Below are 24,078 nucleotides of genomic sequence, written 5' to 3'. Positions count from 1 at the left end.
CACCAGCTTGCAGGGTCCTTTGGGTTCTGATCCCTGGGACATCTTTCTCTGTTCTTTGCTTTCCTGGCACTCCAGCGGCCCAGCAGCCCATGCCTCTGAGAACATGGCCTTCTGTCTTCTTCCTCAGCTCTGGCTGCCTTCCTGCCTGTCCTGCAGCTCCCAGTTTCGGGACCTGTCTTTTACTCATTCTTTAGTATTCAGCCAGGGGGGGAGGTACTACTTTCAGAAAGTTCTCCTGAGCCTCTAGGCTATAGCATTTTTGTAGTCCCTAAGTGGGACCTGATCACATACACATTGTATGTGGATTCTCCATGGCTGTGTCTACTCGCCTCCCATCCAGAGCAGGGCCTGTCTCTTAATCTTCTTTTAGCCTGCCAGTGGCCATCCAGCGAGGTGCCTGGTATATGGTAGGAAACCAGGAGCTGTGTCCTGAACCGAACTGTTGACATCTGCTTCCAGCAGGCTGGAAACTACAGCTGGTCACTCATGAACTGAAGGACATGGTTCTAAAATCCTAAGGTCCCACCTAAATTTCTTCTATTTCTGTCCTGTGAGTTGTGTTGTCAGTTCAGAACCCATGGCCTCAGAAACCTTGGTGTTTCCTTTTGGCCTCTTAGGTTGGCAAACTAGCACCTACTTTTGTAAATAAAGTGTTACTGGCTATGTCCCAGTAACACTTTATGAGTGCTAGTTCATTTACATCTTATCCATGGCTGTTGTGCCAATACAGTTGTGGGATGACACAGCTGTATTGTGTTGTGTTGTGACCAAGTTGTTTGGCCCCCAGAGCCTATGATATTTACTATTAGCTCCTTACTAAAAAATTTTTGCTGACCCCTGCCTTATGGTATAAGATTAAAACCAGATGCAAATGTATTTAAGCATTTTTGACTGTGTATATTCTAAAAAATACCAGCTGTATTAGTCTGTTCTCACACTGCTACAAAGAACCACCTAAGACTGGGTAATTTATAAAGAAAAGAGGTTTAATTGACTCACAGTTCCATAGGCTGTACAGGAGGCATGGCTGGGGAGGCCTTAGGAAACTTACAATCATGGCAGAAGGACAAAGGGGAAGCAAGCATGTCTTAAGATGGTGGAGCCAGGAGAGAGAGAGCAAAGAGGGAAGTGCTACACACTTTTAAACAACCAGATCTTGTGAGAACTCACTCACTATCATGAGAACAGCAAGGGGGACATCCACCCCCATGATTCAATCATCTCCCACCAGGCCCTTCCTCCAACACATGAGATTTGAGTGGGGACAGAGAGCCAGACTATTTCACTAGCTAAAATTTTACCAGATAGATAGTTGGGTTTCATAGGTATTCACTAAAAAGGAAGCTTCCATATTGCATAGATCTCATTGTTACAGTTGTACATAAATTATTCTTTTATTTTGTAGGAAAGCAAATGGACAGCTCGAGTTCAAGCTATTCATCAAGAACACAAGAAAGAGAAGGGTCGGGTAAGGTTAAGAAACCAATGGCTTAAAGTGGGCCATGTTTTAAAGGAATATTTGCTTTTCTTTTTCATAAACATAATATTTGTCCACTTAATAACATTTGGGGAGAAATGTGTAGCAAAATTAAAATTACGTATAATTCTAACACGAACAATAACCACTGCTACTACTTTCTTATAATTAGTTTCAGTTTTCTTTTATGCATTTCTGTAAGTGTAGAACCTCATATATACATAGCTTTACAACATTCGAATTATGTTTTATAGGTTTGTACACTTTTCACTTTATATATCATAGACCTTTCCTAAGTTTTAAAGTATTCTTCAAAATCATGACTTTTAATGATGTCATGATGATCTTATTGGATGTATCATAAGTTACGTAATCATTTCTTCATTGTCAAATACATATTTCTGATTTTTTTGCATCACAGAACTGCAATGTAATTTTTTAAAAAGGCAAGAACTGTTTACATTAAAATCACTTTAATGAAAACAAGCTTTTAATTATGACACGGATTCTCTTTCACCTGAGTACATCAGAAATTTAAGTGTTAAAATGTGTTTACACTAGTGCAAAACATCTAAAGTAGATGTATTTGAGAAGATCTTAAAATAGGAAAACTTCTGTTTATTTTTTCACTTGAAATTGTATTTTGTACCTTAGTATTTCTTGTAGATCTTTTCTGAATGGAAAAAATGTTTCCTCTTTTGCACATTTTCTAATATTACCTTTCTTAGTAGAATATTAAACAAAAAAAGATCATATAATATGTGTGTGTATAATTGCTAGGATGAAGTGTGTTCAGATGATCAAAAAATTTATCAGCTTATATTTCTCCAAAGTAGAACAAATACTGAGGAAGATGGGGGTAAAAAAGAAACTGTGAACAGTACTAGAGCCAAGCTAAAGCAAAGCAAACAAAAACTAAAAATATTTCACAAAACATCTGCAGTTCTTGAGGAACTTCGATGGGAAAGTTAGACATTAATCTACCTTTAAGATTGTATCATTTCCAGAAAATGAAATAGGAACCACTATTTTTCCTCTATTCCATTTATAATATCATTTCATCATGCAAATTTATAGTGATAATACACAGACATACAACCAATATACATATCTATATACATACACATATACAGTATATTGAAAATTGTATCACTGATGTGGCAGTTCAATTTAGGAGATATTTACTGAGCATCTGCTATGTACTACACTTTATAAGGCTAAAAAGAGGTGTGGAACAATGCCTGCCCTCAGACTGCTTACAGTACAAAAGGAGAGTAGGAGTGAGGGTACAGATATGGGAATCAGGATGGGATAAATGCAGAGTACCCTAGGGACTGAATGGAGAGAGTTTCTTGAAGTGGGGTTAGGGCTGTGTGTGGATCATGCCCATGTTTACTTCTTCAGCCTAAACAATTCTTCTGAGTTCCAGATTAGGTAGCCAGCTTTGTACTGACATCTCCATGGGCTTCTCAAGTGCAACATGCCTAAGATGAAGTTCTTGGTTTGTTCCCAGACGTGGCAAATGGCACCCTCGTTCTTCCAGATGCTCATCTTGATTCCACCTTTCTCTCTCAATCCCCGAGTCCAGGCTGTCTGCAGGGCTCGCTGTATGGAACCAGTTCTTCTGTTTCCTGTTGCCTCTACCACTAACTAAGCCTCCATTTCTGAATGGGCCCCAGGGTGGGTCTTCTCAATTCCAGCCTTCCCCTTCCTTAGTTTGCTCTCCACAGAGCCAGAAAAATAACCTGGCTGCTGGCCACCATTCTAGCCTCAGCCTGACCACCCTCCCCGCTCCCGGAACCTCCTCTTTCCAGCTACGATTCTAATTCTAATTCTGCTAACTTCTAGAACATTCTGGCCTTTTCCTTTTTTATACCTGGTTGTCATTGTTGGGAAGCCCTTCCGCTTTCTCTTCACATGGCTACCTCCTTGCCCTCGGTATGAGTTTTCTATTCTGTGTAGCAAATGACCACAAATTGAGTGGGTGAAAATGGCATGTATTTCTCTTCTCAATGTATAGGAGTCCAGGCAGGGCTTGGCTGGGCTCAGGGACTCACAGGCTGCATTGAGAGTGTCAGCTGGGCTGTGTTCCTGTCTGGGGTTCCTTGTGGTTATTTGAAGGGCTGAGACTATTAGGTCCCAGAGGCTACTCCTTCTCCATAGCAGTACACAGCATGATGACTTCAAGGCCAGTGAGAGTGTGTCTCTCTTGCTTACATTCTCCCCCTTCAGGAAGGGCCTGGGACTTCTTACTTTTTGTTTTTTTTTTTCTTTTTGGTGGGACAGAGTCTCACTCTATTGCCCAGGCTGGAGTGCAGTGATGCCATTCTGGCTCACTGTAACCTCCGCTTCCCGGGTTCAAGTGATTCTCCTGCCTCAGCCTCCTGAATAGCTGGGATTACGCGCCACCATGCCGAGCTAATTTTTGTATTTTTAGTAGAGACAGGGTTTCATCTTGTTGGCTTGGCTGGTCTCGAGCTCCTGACCTCAGGTGATCCACCTGCCTTGGCCTCCCAAAGTATAGGGATTACAGGCGTGAGCCACCGTGCCCGGCCTGGAACTTCTTTTAGGGGGCTCACCTGAATAAGACAGGCCAACACAGGATAATCTTCATTTTCATAACCTCAGAGTCTGCAGATTTGGGACTGCAATTGCATCTCCAAAGTCCCTTCACCTTTGCCATATTCTGTGGTTGAGAAGCACAATGTTCTCTTCAGACCAAGGGACAGCATCACACAGGGGTGTACACCAGGAGTGCAACCTTGAGAGCCCCCTGAGAACCCTGCCTACCCCACTGCCTCTGGCCTCTGGGCCCTGGTCACCTGATGTCACTCTATCCAAGTAGGTAGTCCCTTTTTTTATTATTCCCATCACATCTCAAGCAGAGCTCTGAGCACTATTTTAAATAGTTTACTTGCTTATTTTTTTCCTTGTTTGTTATCTGTCTCTCCAATCATATCCTTGGCCCTCTGAGTAAAGGGCTCTATCTGTTTCGCTCTCCATTGTCTTCCCAGCATCCACTCATGTGCCTGAAATGTGGTTGGCACTCGCTACACACTTGCAGAATGAAAGTGGAAGGTAGCTAGACGTCTAGCCAGGGCATCTTTCAGCCTTGTTTTCATAGTTGGAGAAAGGCTGATTGTAGGGTTCAGAAGAGCAGGGTTACCAGAATTGTCTGGAGGTCTAAGCACCATCTTCTGTAGGGAGGACACTAGTCCAGGTTTCCACCCTGCACCTAGGGAGCTGCCCCCGTGGCAATGACTGTGTAGTTAGGACGATGGCGTTCACCTCCCAGCATATTTTATCTATGGCAGCTAAGATGCAGGATCCCAGGAGCAGTGGACGGTAGTTTCTCCGCACCACAAGTGGCTCCACTGTGCAAGGAGTGTTCTCCTTTGTCCCCCTGCATTACACGGAAGCAAACGTGGCCCGTTCTTACCGTTCATGTCCTGGTGTCCTGGCGCTGACTCATACTGGCTCTCAACTGGGCACATTTCTCCTCATCAGGGTGTTTTGTTTTGTTTTGAAAGCTGATTAACCAGCATACCATTGGTTTCATGGGAACATTTAGAAATAAATGGATATTTGTATTTGCCATATACTTAATCCTTCTAAGAGTTCTATGAGGTAGGTGCTGTCACCCATTTTACAGGTGAGGAAACGGGCTTAGACAGATGCTGTCTTGCCCACAGTCGCTGGTATTTGAATGCAGGCCCTGTATACTCCAGGGCATACTACACTGGCTGGCCTGTCTAGCTCCAGGCACTCACCTGTGAAGCTCCCAGCTGGGAAGGAAAACAGGCAGTGACAGCTTCGAGTGGTTGCTTTTCTGTAAGAACTCAGGATCTTTTCTTTGGTTGCTCTAACATGGTAATCCCTAACCAGGGATGCACTTCGGAATTATCTGAGACTGTTTTCCAGAGTACACGTGACCAGCTCCACTCCCTGAGATCTTGATTTAGTAGGTAAGTCTGGGACACATGGATTTTGGAAATAAACAAACCAAAAGCCACCCAGGCTATTCTGTTTTGGATCTATGGTTTGGACCACTGCTCTTAGATCATTAAAATCCCTACTCTTATTCTTCAGGCCATCTTTCTAGCATTGGTATTTAGGGACAGAATTCAGGTTTCTTTATTAATCGGTGGGCCGAGGTTAGGGGCGGAGTTTTTAAATCCTGGCCCCTTTAAAGCCATCTGTATTTCAAAGCAGTTGTGGGAATTTCAGTGGCCTCTGGCTGGAATAGAAAGCGAGTTACAGTTTTTACACTTTGTCATTGTGAGTCATGATAGAGAGAATGACTGACGGTTGTCACTGAGGAAGAAGGTGAGGCCTTTCCTGGTTTTGAGTGGGGCACACCTCATGTACTGGGTATGTGAGGGGGATTTGTGCCACCGCTAGGCTGCACTCCTTCCTTGTCTGTTGGTTTCGCTTGTTTAGAAGCTGCTTACCTCTCCCTTCTTTTCTCTTAAACCCTAACAGAGGGGTGAATTCAATCAGGTTTAGTAATCTCTGCCTGAGACCTAACTATTAATTATTCCACATGATTGGTGCCTGCTATTCCCACAATGCACATATTGTATTTCTCTGTTTAGGGGAAGTTGCATTTGCCAACTTTCTATTGATTTACCTAGATTCTGGGCAATTTTTTTTGTTTTAAATAACATTGGTAAGAGTTCAGAGGCAGTCACAGATAAGCGATGGCATGTCCTTTTTACCCAACAGAAGACCCTTGAGAGCTTGGGAGGTTGTCAAATGGTCACATAATGAAGGAAGGGAGGATGGGGTGATGTGGACCGGTAGGGAAAAATGCGTAGTGCTTGAAATGGGATAATAGAAAATGGGCTTATGAGCTGCAAACTTCAAAATAATTTCTGGCTGTGTTTGCCTAGACCCTCTCCATTCCTCTCTCCACAAACTTAGATTTTCCTCCATCTTCTTTCTTCCTGGGGCCTGGAGCAACTCCCCATGTAGTTGATCAAGGCCAAGACCCTAAACCTCTATCCGGCAGCCTGGACATTTTTACTGGCTTTTCTTTCTATTTTCCAGCTCAGCGTTTCCCAGACTGCTTTGGAGGCCACTTTTCCAGGGGCCTGTAAGGATGAAAGCTCTTGGCAATGCCCTCCTTGGGGGAGGTTCTTAGTATCCACTAGGATAGGAAAGATTCTTTTTAGGTTTCACTCGGAAAATCTTTCTAGATTGGTTCCACCCAGTGTTTGTCCAGCCTCATAGGATCATGGAGATTTCAGAGGCAAAGCCATGCAGGATGCTAAGACACTGCTTTTTTTTTTTTTTTTTTTTTTTTGAGACAGGGTCTTACTCTCTCGCCCGGGCTGGAGTGCAGTGGCATGAGCATAACTCACTGCAGCCCCAACCTCCTGGGGTCAAGCAACCCTTCCACCTCAGCCTCCCGATGAACTAGAACTACAGTCTCACCCCACCACTCCTAGCTTAAGTTTTAAAACTTTTTGTAGAGACAGGTCTTACTGTGTTGCCCACGCTGATCTCCAACTCCTGGACTCCAGCGATTCTCCCTCCATAGCCTCCCAAAAAAGCACCGATCTTGAAACGTGCATGTGAAAGTTTAAGTCTGGGCTCTGCCCCCTTCAGCTGTTTCAATTAGGGCCAGTGACTTTACCTTTCTAGACTTGAGTTTTCCTATCTGTACGATGGGGCCAACATGTGTCTGTAAAATTGTGGCGTGGACTCAACAAAATGAAGTGCATCTAGTACACAGTGAGTGTTAATTTTCTAAAAGCAAGCAAATGAGGAAATGCTGGTCTAGGTGCCCTTATATGCTTATCTCAGGCATGGATACTTCCTGCTCCTTTATTTGATCAGCATACCCTGTCACCACTTCCAGGACATAGACTTGGAATGTCCTTCACCCCAATTATCAAGTCTTTTTTTTTAAATTTTTTATTTTTTTGAGATAGAATCTCACTCTGTCGCCCAGGCTGGAGTACAATGACATGATCTCAGCTCACTGCAGCCTCTGCCTCCTGGATTCAAAAATTCTCCTGCCTCAGCCTCCCGAGTAGCTGGGATTACAGGCGTCCATCACCACACCTGGCTGATTTTTGTATTTTTATTAGAGATGGGGTTTTGCCATTTTGGCCAGCTGATCTCAAACTCCTGACCTCAAGTGATCTGCCTGCCTCGGCCTCCCAAAATGTTGGGATTACAGGCATGAGCCATGGTGCCTGACCTCAAGCGCCCCCCACCCCTTTTTTTTTTTTTAAACCTTCTCTGTTTAAACAACTACTGAAATTGCTTTAAGCACCTTTCCTTCAATTATTGAAAACAAATTCTTCTTGAATTCCTTTTGTCCAGTCTATGATCTTCCATGACATTATCTCTAAAGATGAATATATCTGCGTGTCTCTGTCCTCTGCTTCTCTCCCTTTCTTTCCCTCCCTCCCTCTTTCCCTCTAATCTCCATCATCGCCCCTCTTTTTCTCAGTAAACATTTATCAGTAAACATTTCTCAGAGAACCTGCTAAGGGCCAGGGATTGGGCTAGTTTCTGGGAATATAAAATAATTAACATGTGGCTGGGCATGGTGGCTCACACCTATAATCCCAACACTTTGGGAGGCCAAGGCGGGTGGATCGCCTGAGGTCAGGAGTTCGAGACCAGCCTGGTTAACATGGTGAAACCCCGTCTCCACTAAAAATACAACATTTAGCCAGGTGTGGTTGTGTGGGCCTGTAATCCCAGCTGCTCAGGAGGCTGAGGCAGGAAAATTGCTTGATCCCAGGAGGCAGAGGCAGCAGTGAGCCAAGATTGCTCCACTGCACTCCAGCCTGGGTGACAGAGCGAGACTCCATGTCAAAAAAAAAAAAAAAAAATTAAGATGTGCTCTCTGGCCTAGGATGGGCCAGGTGGCATGTGAAGGACAGGACTGCAGGAAAAATTTAGTACTGAGGGTCAGAGCCACTCTGCAGGAGAAGCCTGAATCCTTTATCATTGCTCATCATGTGTTATTTCATGTTATGTGCTCTAGTTGGCTTAGCTGCTCCCAGTATCAGCATTGTCTGGGGTCATGAGCTCCCTTGGGAACACAGATGAAGCACCTAGAGCAGCCAGGGTCAGGATCTACCATGATCAAATATTTTTTCAATGGTTTGATGTGCATGGATAGCATCAGGCCAGCAAAACAGGCAGGGCACGTACCTGAAATCTGGAGAATGAAGACATTTGACATGCAGCTTACAGACAGATGCCTTTCTTAACTGTTTTTTAGCTCCTGTCACATATAGAGAAACTTCGAACCTCAATGATAGATGATCTAAATGCAAGCAATGTTTTCTACAAGAAAAGGATAGAAGAGCTAGGGCAGAGACTTCAGGAGCAGAACGAGCTGATTATAACTCAGAGACAGCAGGTATGTCTGGCGACAGTGTGGCACCGTGCTTCTTTAAGCAATGTAGTCTATCTAAGAACATGTGTTTTTTACTTTAGAGCATTTGTAAGTGGTATAAGGTGAGGAAGATGGAATATTTTTCCCCTTGTGATTGCTTATAAAAGCTAGTGCAATAAAATACATTTTTAAAAGGTATTTAAAAGTAATATGTTGAAGATTTATACAGTTAAAGTTCAAAATTAATTTGATTTGAAGGTAAATAAGAATTTCATTCAGTAATTACCCTGAGAAGCAGCCAAATCCAAATGCAACTTAAAAAACTTTTTTTGTTATTTTATTTTAGACTCAAGGTGTACATGGACAGGTTTTTTTACATGAATATATTGTGTAATGGTGAGGTTTGGGTAATAACTTTTGCCTCTATGCTTTTAAAGTCCACAAGCCCTATGTCCCTGGATGATTTAGTGAAAAGGTTAATTTACTAATAACAGTATCTTTCCATTATCCCATGTGTGTGTCCCTGTCTAACTTCAGACATATCACTAGAAGACTGTATTTCTTTGCAGATTAAAGACTTTACCTGTAATCCAGTAAACAGTATCAGTGAACCCAAAGGTAAGTGGATGGGATCCCGGTGCTGGCAGCGAGGGGACCTCCCCAACTGCGCTGGGCTTCAGAAGAATGTGGGCCCCACTTGTTTATGTGTGCTAAGATGGCATTCTTCTTGTTGTATTAATTTGGTAGGTTTGTCCTCTATTATTCTAATTTGAGAGATTTGTTACCACAACCCAGAAAGGTGAAGAATTTAAAAAATCTAAACTATCACGTAGTTGTTTCATTTTTTTAATCAGAATACTTTTAGGCACATAATACCTACTTGGGAACCATTTGCCTCTTAACTTATACACCGTAGAACAGAGTTATGTGTATAAAAGCACAGGGTCTGTTGACAGATTGGGTTCACCTGCCATCTCTGGCACTTCATAGCTTTGTGAATCTCTGCCTCAGTTTCCTCAGCTTTATAGTAGGAATATGAATAGTGTTTCAGTCTGTTTTCTCTGCTATAATAGCATACCACAGACTGGTATTTATAAAGAAACAAAGTTTCTGGAGGCTGGGAAATCCAAGAGCATGGTGCTGACGTCTGGTGTGGGTCAACCTATGGTGCAAGGCATCACCTGGCCAGCTAATGCATGGACAGAGAAAGGAAATTGGGCCAAACTCATCTTTTAAAATCAGGAACCCACTCTCAATAACCAACCCATTCCTGCCACTATTGCCATGTAACATTGTTACAATGGCAGTTAAATTTCAACTTGCATTTTTGAGGGGACATTCAAGTCATAGCAAATAGTAACTACATCATAGGCTTGTTATGAGGATTAAATGGGATAATATACCTAATAAGCCCTCATTAAGTTAGCCATTATTATTGATATTAAGCTCTTAGTAGGCCAGGCACAGTAGCTCATGTTTGTAATCCCTGCACTTTAGGAGGCCAAGGCAGGAAGATCCCTTGAGGCCAGGAGTTCAAGACTAGCCTGGACAACATAGCGAGTCCCCCTTCTCTAAAAACAAAAAATAAAAAATGAGCTGTGCATGGTGGCAGGTACCTGTGGCCACAGCTACTCAGGAGGCTGGGGTGGAAGAATCACTCGAGCCCAGAAATTCAAGGCTGCAGTGAGCTGTGATTCCACCACTGCACTCAAGACTGGGTGACAGTTTGAGAGACACATCTCTAAAAAAACAAAAACCAAAGAACTCTTAATTATTCTAAAGTGCTATAAAGGCTTGCTGCGTTTTTCTCAACTGTGGCTGTTTTGGGGTTATAGGTTTGTTCTGTGCTTAGCGGGAATTATGCACAACCTACTGACTGCACCAGTGATAGCCTGCCTACCTCTGTATCTCTCTCTCTCTCTCTCTCTGTCTCTCTCTCTCTCTCTCTCTCTCTCTGTCTCTCTCTCTCCCTCCCTCCCTCCCCCCCTCCCCCTCCCCCTCCCCCTCCCTCCCTCCCTTTCTTCCTCTCTCTCTCTCCCCCTCCTTCTCTCTCTGTCACGCATACACACACTAAACCAGTCAAGACCAGGGCAACAGCTGACTTTGCAAAAGAAAAAAAAAATAAAAAAGAGACCAGAAGGGAGACTGGAAGCCACAGGTTCAGGGTCTCACTTCTGCCTAGTTTTCTTCCCGGTGATTCCAGTCCTGGTTCCTGCACGTCTCAGGTTGTTGAGGCATCTTTGTCTATTTGAGGGATGCCACCTGGGGGTGGTGCTGGGGTGTATGAGCTGGGTTTCCTCACTCTTGTTTTGAGATAGAGTTGAGGAAAGAGGGTTGTGGTTCCCTTTAACTCCTCTCAAAATAACAAGAGCTCAGGTAGGGAGGAATACTTGCAAAATTAACTAGATATCATAAATATTTGACTGAAAAATAATTCTGGGAAAAATTTAGCTTCAGAAAGATTTATGTTATGCGTATTTATTCTCCTGGTGATGTGCTATATATTGGTACGTTTCCTTTATTGTTTTTCATGGGGGCACAAATTAGGATAAGGGCTACAAAAATTTAATCCATAGCTTGTGATTTTTTTTGTTCATTTATTTTTCTGTCATTTCAGGAAATCCTTTAGCCTGGCAGGCTTTTGAATCTCAGCCAGCTGTTCCAGCTGTGCCTAGTAAGTTCCTATAATAGATGCAGGGCTCCAAAGGTATCTTTAAAATGCTAAACCAAAACATAACTTTTACTTACTATTTTTCGAGACTTTTCTTTGAAAACTAGTGTATTTAGAGATCGCATAATGATTTATTTTGATTCTTGGTTTTGACCTCATTCTAAAACTCAAGACTATGAATATCCACGTGATGTTGTGGTGATTTTGATTAGCCATAGCTATTATTTCACAATTTGTCTAAAAAGGGATGACTAAAAATTCCTTGGCATCACTTTATTTTATACTTGTAGACTTCTCAAAGTGACACATTGGGTGACTGGGTGACTGTGGTGTCACCACACTTTGAAACTGCTGACACTCTTACTGCTGCAGGCTTTGACAGGTGACCTGTCTGTCCCCACTTGTGGTCAGCCTGGCCATCTGCTCTATCTCCCGGAGCTGTCAAGATTCTGCAGTAAACCAAAAGGACATAATCTTCACAGTTTAGAAACTGACAGGTCGTTGTTTAAAAATACTAGCTAAATAGTTGAGATAGTTTTGCTTCCATTCAGGAAGCAGTAAGGGCAGATAGCCGTGCCATGTGCACAGCAATATGACCACAAGAGGAATATGGGCTGAGGCTGAGCGCAGGGAGACGGCACCACACACGTGGGCCTAGGGATCTCAAGAGCACTGTGTAGTGACCAAAGGACATTCTTGACCGTGTTTTGGAATTTGCACTACTGGCCAGAAAATGCTGATGGTTTTAACCTCTCAGTCTTCTCGGAGGCTTCTTGAAGTCTCTCGTTGCTTCTTGGAGCTGAAGAAGTTAAGTGGTAGTTAAGGAGAGGAGCGGAGTTTAAGTGCCAAGAGGAGGACTGAGAGAGGAAGAGATGCTGAACTTACAGCTTATGAAATGAAGGAAAAAACACATTTCAGAGAAGGATGGAAAGGTCGAATACTAAATTATTCAAACAAACAATCTTCGGCAGCTGACCAAACTCAAATATATATGCAGGAAAAAAAAAAACCAAACCCAAGGCTATATTTAGTTAGAGTGGTTTTCTCCAAATGGAGTATGCAAAATTATCTATTGGAATGTGGGAAAAAATTATTAGAGATTATTTTTATGTATTAATAAATCTCATCCTTTTACTTTTTTCAAATTTTTTTGTTTTAAAATGTACATATTTGTATTATAGTACATATAAAATTCATTTAAATAAATATGTGTATTTCTGGGGGAACTTTTACTGATTGGGGAATGTTGTCAAAAACTACGGATGCCACTGGCTCTAGAAAATTCCAAAAATAATTAAAAAAAATAGGCCCATAGCCCCATAGGTAGGGGTCCCTTCCAAGTGAGGCCCTGGCTCATCCCATTCCTCTTCCCAGCATACAAAAGGATCTAAAAGCCAAGGTTCTAATGATGGCAGGGAAGTTTTCATCACATAAAAGAAAACATACACTTTAAGATCAGAAAATCTAAATCACAAAGTGAAAGTCAGCTTAGGAGATATGCAATAAATAAATCAGACCTATACCCAGTAAAATGAAGATTTGTAATGTCTAATATAAGGCAGATATGGTCAAACCTGTTGATTCCACCTGTCTATACCCTTGGTGATTTAGACACTAGTCAGTCATTTACTGATTTACTACCCTTTCATAATAAGGGAATGAATTCTGTAGTTTAGAGAAAAGACCAAATTGTGATCAATTTTAACAGCATCAGATCTTTTGATTCTGTAAGCTGGAATAATATCTAGATCAGGAATAGTTAGTATTCTGTGTTTTTTTTTTCTTGTAAAAGGCCAGATAGTGATTTACATTAGGCTTCACAGGCTAGATGGTCTGTTTTGCAACTACTCAGCTCTGCCATTGTAGTGCAAAATCAGCCATAGACAATACTTAAGTGAAGGAGCCATGTTCCAATAAAAACAGGCAGTGGACTGGGTATGTCTCATGGGCTATAGTTTGCCAGAACTTGATCTAGATTATGCAAGTTGCAAATGGGTACAAAGGCAGTATTTCCAGAGTTTGTTAGCAATTTACAAATAGGAATTGAACACTTTCACTAGAAGCCATTGTGAAGATAAAAAGTGTATACCCACAGAAGTAGCTGATGGCCGGGCATGGTGGCTCATGCCTGTAATCCTAGCACTTTGGGAGGCCGAGGCAGGTGGATCACTTGAGGTCACCAGTTCGAGACCAGCCTAGCCAACATGGTGAAACCCCGTCTCTACTAAAAATACAAAAATTAGCTGGGCATGGTGCTGCATGCCTGTAGTCCCAGTTACTCAGGAGGCTGAGGCAGGAGAGTCGCTTGAGTCCAGGAGGCGAAGGTTGTAGTGAGCCAAGATCATGCCACTGCACTCCAGCCTGGGCAATGGGAGTGAAACTCTGTTTCAAAAAAAAGTAGCTGAGGTTTGTGGCCAGTACTTTTTAGGGTAAGATTAGAATTAAAATTCTGTCTTGATAAAATAAAGAAGCAGTAAACTAATAGACCAATACCGTTTAGTGAAAACAAACTGGACAAATAAATAGTCCAGAGAGGACTCTCAGATAAGAATTGTCAAATATTTGAAGAAAGCAGTGGAATCTAATTTTCTGGAGAAATTTAAATTGGAGAGCATTTAGTCTTAGTTAAGTTGGGCAAACCTCTTTCCACAGGCAGTGACTAAATTAATACCTTCACATAATGTCTTCCAGCCCAGTGATTAGAGTACTTTTCAAAACTGGTTTATTGTGCATGAATGTTCATTGCAGTGTTATTCATAATAGCTAAACAGTGGAAACAACTTATATGTCCATCAACTAATGAAAAGGTAAATAAAATGTGGTCAGTTTATAAAACAGAACATTATTTGCCCATAAAAATCCATACTGATATTTATATGCATGCTACAGCATGGATGAACCTTGATACCATTGTGTTAAGTGAGCAAATCCAGATGCAAAGGACCACATATTGTATGGCTTCATTTACTATATGAAATGTCAATAATAGGCAAATTCATAGAAATGGATAGTAGATTAATTGTTGCCTGGGGATGGGGAAGGGGCAGAAATGAGGTGTGATGGGTATTGGGAATGGGTATTTTGAGGGAGGTGATGAAGATTATGTTCTAAAAGTGGACAGTGGTTGTGGTTGCACAGGCCTGTGAATATGCTAAAAAACCACTGAATTGTATATTTTTAAAAGGTGAACATATCTCCATAAAGCTGTTATGAATATAAGTTTATGTTAGTTGTGTAATATCTTTGTCACTTGAAATATTTGTCCCTTATGGTCTGTATGTATCTTGACTAATTTGAGGCAAATTTGGCTATCATCATGTTAGGATGCTTATGCTTTAATTATGGAACCTCTGAGTTTTTCCTTTTTATGCTGTTTCAGTGAATGCCCCAGCCCTGCACACTTCAGAGACTAAATCTAGTCTGCCAATGGCACAAGGTAAGTTTCAGTAATAGCCTCAGCGTTTTATGTGCAGTTGCCACCCGGAGTTAGATAACTTATTAACCAAAAGTGATTCTGTGGAGGTAATTTATAATAAAACAGGAAACATTTTAGTGATTGCAAAAACAGTTATTAAAACTGCAGTCTTCGTGTGTAATACTGTTGTAAACTGGACATATCCTCCAAAGTCTTAAAGTATAAAAGGTGTAGATAGGTATAAAAGGTTGCCAGACTCACAAGTAGAGATTTTAATTTGAGTAGTGTCTTGGTTATTTATGATTTTTGTGGAAAGCAGTAGGTGTTGGGTAAGAATGGTCTGCTACCAGACCAGCCAACCAGCACATGCCACAGGGCATATGTGGCTGTTTTTATAACTTTCAATGTGGCAGCAAGTCACCTTTTCTAAACAAACGGTTTGAATGACTGGTTGGGAAAATCTAGAAAAGACATGTAATGGAAACTAAAGGAAACAGGTAGGAAGCACTGGGTGAAATCATTGCCAGGGTTCAGTTCTTGGACCAGATCAAAAGGGTGATAATTGTTATTCACATGATCCAATAGACGGGCTGAATGTTTGTAGCTGTATTTCACTTTTTATACAGTTAAAGTGATTACAGTTTTTATAGTATGTACTTTAACATGATGTTTTCCTGTGGTCTGTTGGATATTACAAATGCATTAAAATGGGAGAAGGGCCATCTTTTTCCTGTCTCACATACAGTTGCTGCGGAATCCAATGATTACTTCAGTCTTCTTTCATTTTTGGTCTTTTAAAAAGGTTACACGTAAATCCATGATCTAACTGGTCAGTATAGTGGCACTTTTTGTCTTCATAAATATCGTGGTCTGTATACCATGAACTTTAGTAATAATCCTTTTTACTCATGACTGACTCATGAAGTGTTTATTGCACCTTATTTTTTTTCCCGAAGATCATTTCAGGTGGATCAGTTGTCTTGAGTATGTGATCACAATATGTGATGTATAAATTCTCCACATATTGATCTTCTTATTTACAAGTGTTTAGAGCATGCAGTTTTTTCCTTTAGACCAGTAACAGATAAAAGCACATTGGACATAAATAAATTTGCTTTAATATTGAATGTATTCATCGATCATTTCTAAAGCATGTGTTCTTGGAGACCCTACCCTCACTGGCCCAGAGCTGCATGAATCAGTCATGCCCCCTTCCTGGCATCTGCTGGGATTGAAATGCTAGTTTTAAATGCCAACCAGACCTGGCACAGGGCCTACAGCCCTTGGATGGGGATCAAAGCTGATTTGTGAGCATCTCAGTGGGCAGGAGCTAGGAAGAGACTTGGCCAGGGCCCGCCAACGTCCCCCACCCCATCAGGCCAGCTTCCCCAGGGCGGCAGGGGCAGGGCAGGTTAGTCATGGATTGCATAATGTTTATTCGCCCGTTCGCTCTCTGTCCTTTGTTCCATCTCAAAGCTTGATGAGGTTCTTTACCATGAAAAATCTTGCGATTCCTTACCATTGTGGGTTGAGTCCCCTGGGAAACAGACTGATACAGAAGTTTACAGGTGGGATGGGGGGGTGCCCTCGGACAGCACCTGTGAGAGAAGCAGTGTTGGGCGAAGGGGACGTTAAACCCAGGTGCAGCTGCAGTGGAGGCCTCAGCCAGCCCTGCTTCAGAGCTGCAGAGCTGGGATGAGTGCTCTGGCTTGTCCTCCACTGAGGCAGGGGTGGGGGCCATTGCCCCTTGCATTGATTTCTCATCTGATGGGGGCTGCCCTGAGGAGAGAGTGAGCTAAAGCAGCCTGGAAGGAATTCCACTGTAAGCTGCTAGGAGCCAACCTTGCCAGTGCTTCTGTCCTGATAGGATCTAGGTAAAATGGGAACCCTGATGGCTCCCTGCTTTCAACTCTGCTACACAAGCTGAACAGTACAGGCAGTAGGTTCTGATTCAAAGGCAGTTGATAGGATGAAACACGGGTTCTGGAGAAGATAAACAATCAGGTTCTGATTTGAAGGCAGTTGATAGGATGAAACACGGGTTCTGGAGAAGATAAACAATCAGGTTCTGATTTGAAGGCAGTTGATAGGATGAAACACGGGTTCTGGAGAAGATAAACAATCATGCTTGATCCCCATCCCCTAGTATGTGTTTTTACTGGACAAACCTCAAATAACTTTTTGTAGTATTTTCACCACTGGAGACCACTTTGCTCTTTGCTCATGGGGTTGTGACTAAATGGTGGTATTAGGATGCCCAGTAAATAAAGTAGACTTTGTTGCTGTTAAACTGACCCGTACACCAATTGCTTAGGTTGCCTGACCTGATAATATGGCCCACTTTTAGAGCGACGAGTGCAGTGAGGATGCAAAATAACCACTTTCCCCAAAGTCTATGGGCACCTGCTAGGTTCCACCTACATGTGAAGCCCTCCTTTAATTTGGCCTATAAATTGTGAGGGGCTTGTGTATACATGACTTTAATTGTATATAGCTACAATGATGACCACAAAAACTGGAAATTTTTTTTTTTTTTTTTTTTTTTTTTGAGACTGGGCATTTCTCTGTCGCCCACGCTGGAATGTGCTGGTATGATCATAGCTCACTGCAACCTCAACCTTCCGGGCTCAAGTGATCATCCCACATAGTTGAGACTGCAGGGGTGCACCACCATACCTGACTAATTTTTAAATTTATTGTGTAGACAGCATCTCATTATGTTGCCGAGGCTGGTTTCAAACACCTGGACTCAAGTGATCCTCCCACCTCAGCCTTCCAAAGTGCTAGGACCACAGGTGTGAGCCACTGCACCCAACTTACAAACATTTTTATTAGACTTTACAATTATTATGTTTTGCTCTCACAGCAAGTATTCTACATCTTGAAATACTGACACTTAACACAAGCAATAGTTGATTGTCCAATACATGACAGGTGGTGTGCTCCAGACTTCTGGCATATTGTGTCTCTTGATGGAAAGAAAGATGGCTTCCCCCACTGGACACCACCGGCCCAAATAGTGTTACAGAAGTGGGATGGAGACTGTTGAAAGGAAGTCTCAGTTCAGTGGAATTCCACCCTCTAAAGGAGAATGGGCCTGTTCCCTGTCAGGTGACCATGCTTACGTGCAGTCACAAGAGGAAATGTTTGGATATGCCAATAAGATCTCCTAGACATATATCCTGGAAAAGCTCAGAAGAGTCTTCAGTGAACATGTCTTTGACAGGAGTTAACATGCCACGTGTAGTTATCTGTTTCTCTAGTGGTGTTCCGCCACTCCTGCTTTCCTTCCTTCACCGACCACTGGGTAATGACAGCTGTGGGCCACTCCTGAGGGTAACGCCAAGGCGGGCATGACAGAGATACAGAAACGAATCAGAAACAAAGTCTGTCCCCAAGGAACTTATAGCTTATAAAGGAGACCACATGTTTATAAATATGGTGCAAGGTGAGAGCCACTGAGAAATGAAATGGGTATCCAGGCAGGGGAGAGATTTTCTCCATTTGGGAGACTCTGGGAAGACTTCCTGGCGTAGCTGATATTTGGCCATTTGAGCTGAGTAGGAGGTGAATATGTTGGGATGGCATCCTAGGCAAAGCCAACAGTAAGAAGGAAAAGGTGGCAGGAAAGCAGTAGATGTGTATTAGCAGTGCAGAGTAATTACTTGGCCACGCATAGAGAAGAGGAGGAGACGTGAGGGAAGTGAGGTTGGTTGAGGGCGTTCATGGCAGCTGTTGAGTGCCAGGCGGCAGCTGTCCAGGGTCGTTCTTGGGGCAGTGTGTAGCCGCTGAGTGCTCTTGAGGCTGGGTGTGCAGAATTAGAGAGCTGGGCTATGGGAGGCTTGGCCTGACCAGAGCGTCTGCAAAGAATCTGAGCTGGGGAGACCAGTTGTGGGTGTGGGTGATCCTGCATTTGAGATTCCTCCCCAGGAGTCTGGGTTGTGGTGACGAGAGTGGAGAAGGAGTGGACAGACCAGCGGTTTGGTGGAGTTGGCAGAAAGGCTGAGCACCTGATTGGGGACCAGGGCCAAGGCCAAGGAAGGTCAGAGCACAGTGAACTCTGATAATGGGTGGACAGCGGTGGCATTTGAAGAAGTCAGGAAGACAAGCCTAGTGAGCGCCAGTGGGCAGGCATCATTGCTTTGTGGCCAAGTGCCCAGACTTTGGAAGCAGGCAATCCAGATTCACAGCCCAGCCCTAAGCTGTGGGCTTAGAGACTTTTCCTACCAAGTGCAGAGAGCAGCCATGGCTACCGTAGTGGCCATTGTGATGGGCCAGCAAGGCACAAGCCACTGAGTAAGCTCTGGCCAGTGTTAGCTTCTAAGGTGGGCACAATGAAGTCCCGCTGAAGTCAGCCAGGGACAAAAGGGCAGGGCTAGTTAGAGGACCAAGAGCCTTTCTTCTGGAGACAATGGTAGGAAACTGACAAGGATTTTTTTGAAAGCTTTCGGCAAGTTCACGGGAGACTCAGACCTCTGAGTGTTTTGACTCTCACCCTGGATCTCAGCTCAGGACAGCATTAAGGTGGTCTTACTCAGTCATAGGCTGCATTCCAGAAGTTCACCTGAAAGTAGTTTCAGATGCATTTCTCCCATACAGCCAATGTTACATACATTGACTAGGTTGCAAGCTGTAAGAACCTATTTATATATACCTAAATCTGTCTGTCTGTTTCTCTTTCTATCATCTCTCTATCATTTATCTATCTGAAATAGAGTTCTAGAAATACCCTTTAATGAATAAAAAACAGACCCTTTAAAGTGGGAAGCATTAAATTTGAGATACCACACATGTGGATCCCTGCCCGGCCACCTGATGAGCACTCAGTAACTGTTGGCCGTTTTTACCCTGGCTCGTCACCCACTCCCAGGTCTGGTGGTAGAATGCAATGACCTCCCACTTGGAGGTAAAAGTGGAGAGCTGGTGGGGGGAAGTGCACTGTATCAGTCTCCAAGCTGAAGGTGAGTGAACCATGCACCAACTTTGCTAGTTGCATTTCATTCCATGCCTAATGCCTGACCACCATCATTAAACCTTCACCCAAAACCTGACCTTCCCCATGAAGGAAATTACCTTCAGTTGATGGGATAGGGTTTGGTTTTATGCCTGCTGCTGGCAGGTTTCCTTGTGTATACATATAACATTTCTCTGGGAATAGTCATCCAAAGACCTCATCTCCCCTGAGTGCGGTTGACGTTCTGGGGTGAGACTGTGAAGAGTCCTTCCTTATCTGCCCAGCTGTGGGGCCAGGGCATTCTCCAGCCCCGGAACTAGGTCTTGAAATGTATCCATGCAGGTGTCGAAGAATGACTCTCAGTCTTGCTGCTGACTTCTCTCCTGTCGTTCCTCTTTTATCTTGTTGGTCTTACCACTTGAATACGATGGGGTTAGCACCGGGAACAAGTGGGAATCCCAGGGCCTTGGGAATTATTTATTTTTTTGTAGTTGAAATATTTTCATTAATTTTCTGTTTAGCCACTTGATCGAAATACTTTATAAGTAATGAAGATCTTTTGCAGTTGTGCCCTTGTGTCGTAAAAGGCTATTGCGTACTAGGTTGATGAATAAGAAACCCTAACTTAATTATTTAAAACTATACTTTCTGTAGAGTTTAGTTAATGGAAAGTACATAGAAATTGAAGATACCATGAAAAGGTGACCATCTTTGACTGATTGCCTCAACATTTTTTCCTCAGTAAATATTTGCTATTTAGGCATGATTAAAATGCTATGGAATTATATCTTTCTAAATCATTTGAAAGGAAACTAATGTTACTTTGCTGTTGTCCTGTTTGTACTGTTCTTATTTTTCCTTGTTAATAGAACAGGCATTCTTGTCGCACATACTGGAACCAATAGAAGAACTTTCAGAGGAAGAAAAAGGTAACAAAGGGCTTGATCAGGTTTACCTGCACATATTATATTTATATATCAAAACCTAGGCCTGGAAAATATGAGCCACTGGTTTTTATTCCACTACATCAAAACTAGGAAAGACATTTAGATTTGGATTTTACTTCCAACCCACATGGAGTATTCTGTTATCCTATTCCCCTAATATTCTTTTCTGCTTTCCCCTGCTTCACAGTATTCTTGTGCAAGCAGATAAGAAATTTTCTGTGTCAGGGAACTTGAAAAAATATTTAAGTCTTTATTTTAATGCAGATTTTTCTGATGAGATGCATGTTGACGCATACATGTGTACCAGATGATCTGAAAAGATTTGTGTCATAGTGGTGATTTATCATACCCTTAATCTGAAATGAATTGGTGAAATGCTTATTTCCAAATTATTTTTAATAGCAAGAAAAGCATAATGTCTAAGTTCTGGATGTGGAATATTTATATGCAAAACAATATCTTTATGGTGGAATTTGGGAGCTGTTACGGGTGTTGGGAGATAATTATTACTGCTTACTCATTTTATTTGATAGTCCTAAAAATTATTTTCTGTTGATCAGTTTTTAAAATTTATGAAGAAAGCTTTAATTATAAGGAACATTTTCTAATGCTAGATTTGTAGATTTTGAAAACAATTATATTTGAATCAATTTATTGTAACTTTTTCTTATTAATTATAATAATTCACCATATATCACTTCTTTAGGAGAATTGTCATATATCACCATATATCACTTCTTTAGGAGAATTTAAGCAAATTGTCAATACTTATATGGATTCTGGTTTTGTCAGTTTTGTCAGGAAGAGAAGTCAAATGATATGTATTCTAATATGTAAATTCAATATTTATTATAACTCTTCCCTTGTTCTCTAGACATTTACCAGTTTTTTTTTTTTATTTTTATAAGGCTACAAATTGAGAATTCACTAGATCAGGCATATTCATAATACCTATATGAGGTATACTTTCAAGTCTAATCTTGTTATGCTAGTGATCAGTCACTTGTTGATGTTTTTATGGGGTTTGTTTATTTTGCTTCCATGTATCTTTGTAATTTGTCTTGACTTTGTATATTTTAGACAGACCATTTAGCTTAGGATTGCATATCTTCCTGTCCCAATAGTTGTTCATGTTTGGCACTGATTTTGAAGAGTTTGGTTTTAGTTGCTTCATTTCCTGCTTATTTCTTTGTAATTGCTGTTCCAATGTTTAGAAACTTGCTTCTTTCAGAAACAAGAGTGACTATAGGTGCATTAAATTACAAAAAGCCATAAAAGCTTGTTGAGGGAAATTTTGGGGTACTGTGATGAGCAAAACTTTAAAAGATATTGTCACCTTCTTATGGGGTCCTCAGCCTTGTTCCATTGTTAAGCAAATAAATTGGGGTGGGTCATTCCCAGATACTTCCGGCACCTTAAAGATGGCCACAACCCAGGCATCAAACGAGATCCTGCAGGCTACATCGATTCCACAGACGCTGATTTATTCAAGCTGCAGTGTTGGCAAATATTTTATGATCGGTTGCCAATATTTAATTGTAGTGCAATCTACACAATTTAATTATCTATTGCTACGTGATAAAGTCCCTTCCAACTCAGAAATTCTGGTTGTTGTTGTTGTTTTTTAAATTATTGGCTTCGTGCCACAATACAATACCCTGGAAACCCTGGGTCATGGTCTACTGAGCAACATTTAGCAGGGCTGAGCCGCCACTGCCGACTGTGGAAGCAACCGCCGGTTTGCCATAATCCCCCTCAACTCTTTTGCCCCATGTTGCCTTCTTTGCTTTATGTAGGCATTTGAGCTTCTGAGCCCTATAAAGTTGAAGAGAAACAGTGCTTTAAAAATACTGTCTTTAAGTGATTTTCAACCAACCCTGTTGGTTTCCCAGAAACGGGATGAACAAATCTTACCCTATTTGAGTTCTGAATAATGACACATCATTTTGCTTGCAAGTAACATGCTTCCTCTCTCCTACATACATACCATTTACTGATGTCCAAGACATACAATCCCGTATTCTTTGAAGAATCTGTGAAACATGTCAGGAGGTTCATAGAAAAGGTCTCGTAATTTCAAAACTGGAACTTCAGGTCATGTAGTTCATGGTTCCTGTAGGAATCATGATTGTCCACCATCACCCAGAGTGGTCTTCTAACTTCCAGTTCCAGGTTTCAGTCACTGCATCCCTCTGCCTGTGCTTTTAGAGTTCTTCCAGTCAATGTAAGAGGGTAGCTTGGAATCACTGACAGCAAACACCACCATTGGTTGCTGCCACATTTAGGGGGCTGGACTGGAAAAGAAAATAACCCTTGCCATGCTCCATGTGTACAGCTCTGGCAGTAGATAGGAGAGTGCTGAGGATCATGGAAAATACCTCAGGGTCCACGTGCACCGCTGCAGAAACCAGTGACTGCCTCCTTCTAGCACCTCTGTGGAGTTAACATACTGGCAGCAGATTAATTGCCATCAATAAATTCCTCAGCTTGTGCTAACATTTTGCAGATAAGTGCTTGCGAAGCTCAATTTTGGCAGTGATTTGCAAAAACACTGTGGCCTTTACTAAAAAGTAACTCACACACGCATATTTCTGTGTACCTGCTTTTTGAGCAGAGGCATATTTGATCTTGCTGTTTTATAGATGCTAGAATGTGAGGGCCAGAAGGGATCTTAGAGGCCATTTTATTTTCCAGAAAGAAAACATAAGGGGATTAAGAGCCTGCTTCAGGTTGTTGAGTTTAATTAGTGACAACATCCAGGTTTTCTACTGTCCATAGTTTACTGCAGAGAGCAAATGGAGAAAGGGAAGCTGATGTGGCCTCTACAGGACCATCTGGATGGCCTTTGGGGAAGTTACTGTACTGCTGTTTCTAGTATCCTCATGTGAAAAATCTATCATTACTAGGTGGTAGATAAAGTCCTTTCCAACTCAGAAATTCAAGGATTTTTAAAAATCATTTGCTTCATGCTACAATTATTTGTTTACCATAAATGGGATATTGTATGTCTGATAAAACTGATCCCATGTATGGACTGTTGTGCATTAGCCTGGCCATCTGCTTGCTTGTGTTTGAAAATTTGTATTTGAAGGAAATGCTAGTCTTTAGAAAGTTTTGCCTTGGTCTTGGTAAGCAATATGTGCTTTAACTAAAATCTTCAGCTGTGGTTGATTTTCAAGTGATTAATTCCACTTCTACTTAAAAACTTTATTTTTCCCTGCCTACTCTACGTTCTTTCTCTTGCTTCCATT

At 42.0% G+C, this 24,078-nt stretch overlaps 1 protein-coding gene across 6 annotated transcripts in view; it reads left to right on the top strand.

The window, feature by feature from the left end:
* DZIP1 (DAZ interacting zinc finger protein 1) overlaps positions 1-24,078 on the top strand; it is a 62,596-nt gene that overhangs the window by 23,575 nt on the left and 14,943 nt on the right. For 5 of the 6 annotated variants that reach the window (XM_050766547.1, XM_050766543.1, XM_050766542.1 and 2 more), the window contains 6 exons: positions 1,406-1,468; positions 8,724-8,864; positions 9,410-9,458; positions 11,458-11,514; positions 14,891-14,947; positions 20,750-20,809. In XM_050766547.1, coding sequence (XP_050622504.1) covers positions 1,406-1,468; positions 8,724-8,864; positions 9,410-9,458; positions 11,458-11,514; positions 14,891-14,947; positions 20,750-20,809 — 427 coding nt within the window. The remainder of the gene's footprint in view (positions 1-1,405; positions 1,469-8,723; positions 8,865-9,409; positions 9,459-11,457; positions 11,515-14,890; positions 14,948-20,749; positions 20,810-24,078) is intronic. The other variant, XM_050766545.1, reaches the window with a different exon arrangement.

Source organism: Macaca thibetana, chromosome 17 (assembly GCF_024542745.1).
Source record: "Macaca thibetana thibetana isolate TM-01 chromosome 17, ASM2454274v1, whole genome shotgun sequence".
Taxonomy (NCBI): Eukaryota; Metazoa; Chordata; class Mammalia; order Primates; family Cercopithecidae; genus Macaca; species Macaca thibetana.
Note: the sequence above shows the minus strand (reverse complement) of the source record. Positions and strands in the feature narration are given on the sequence as shown.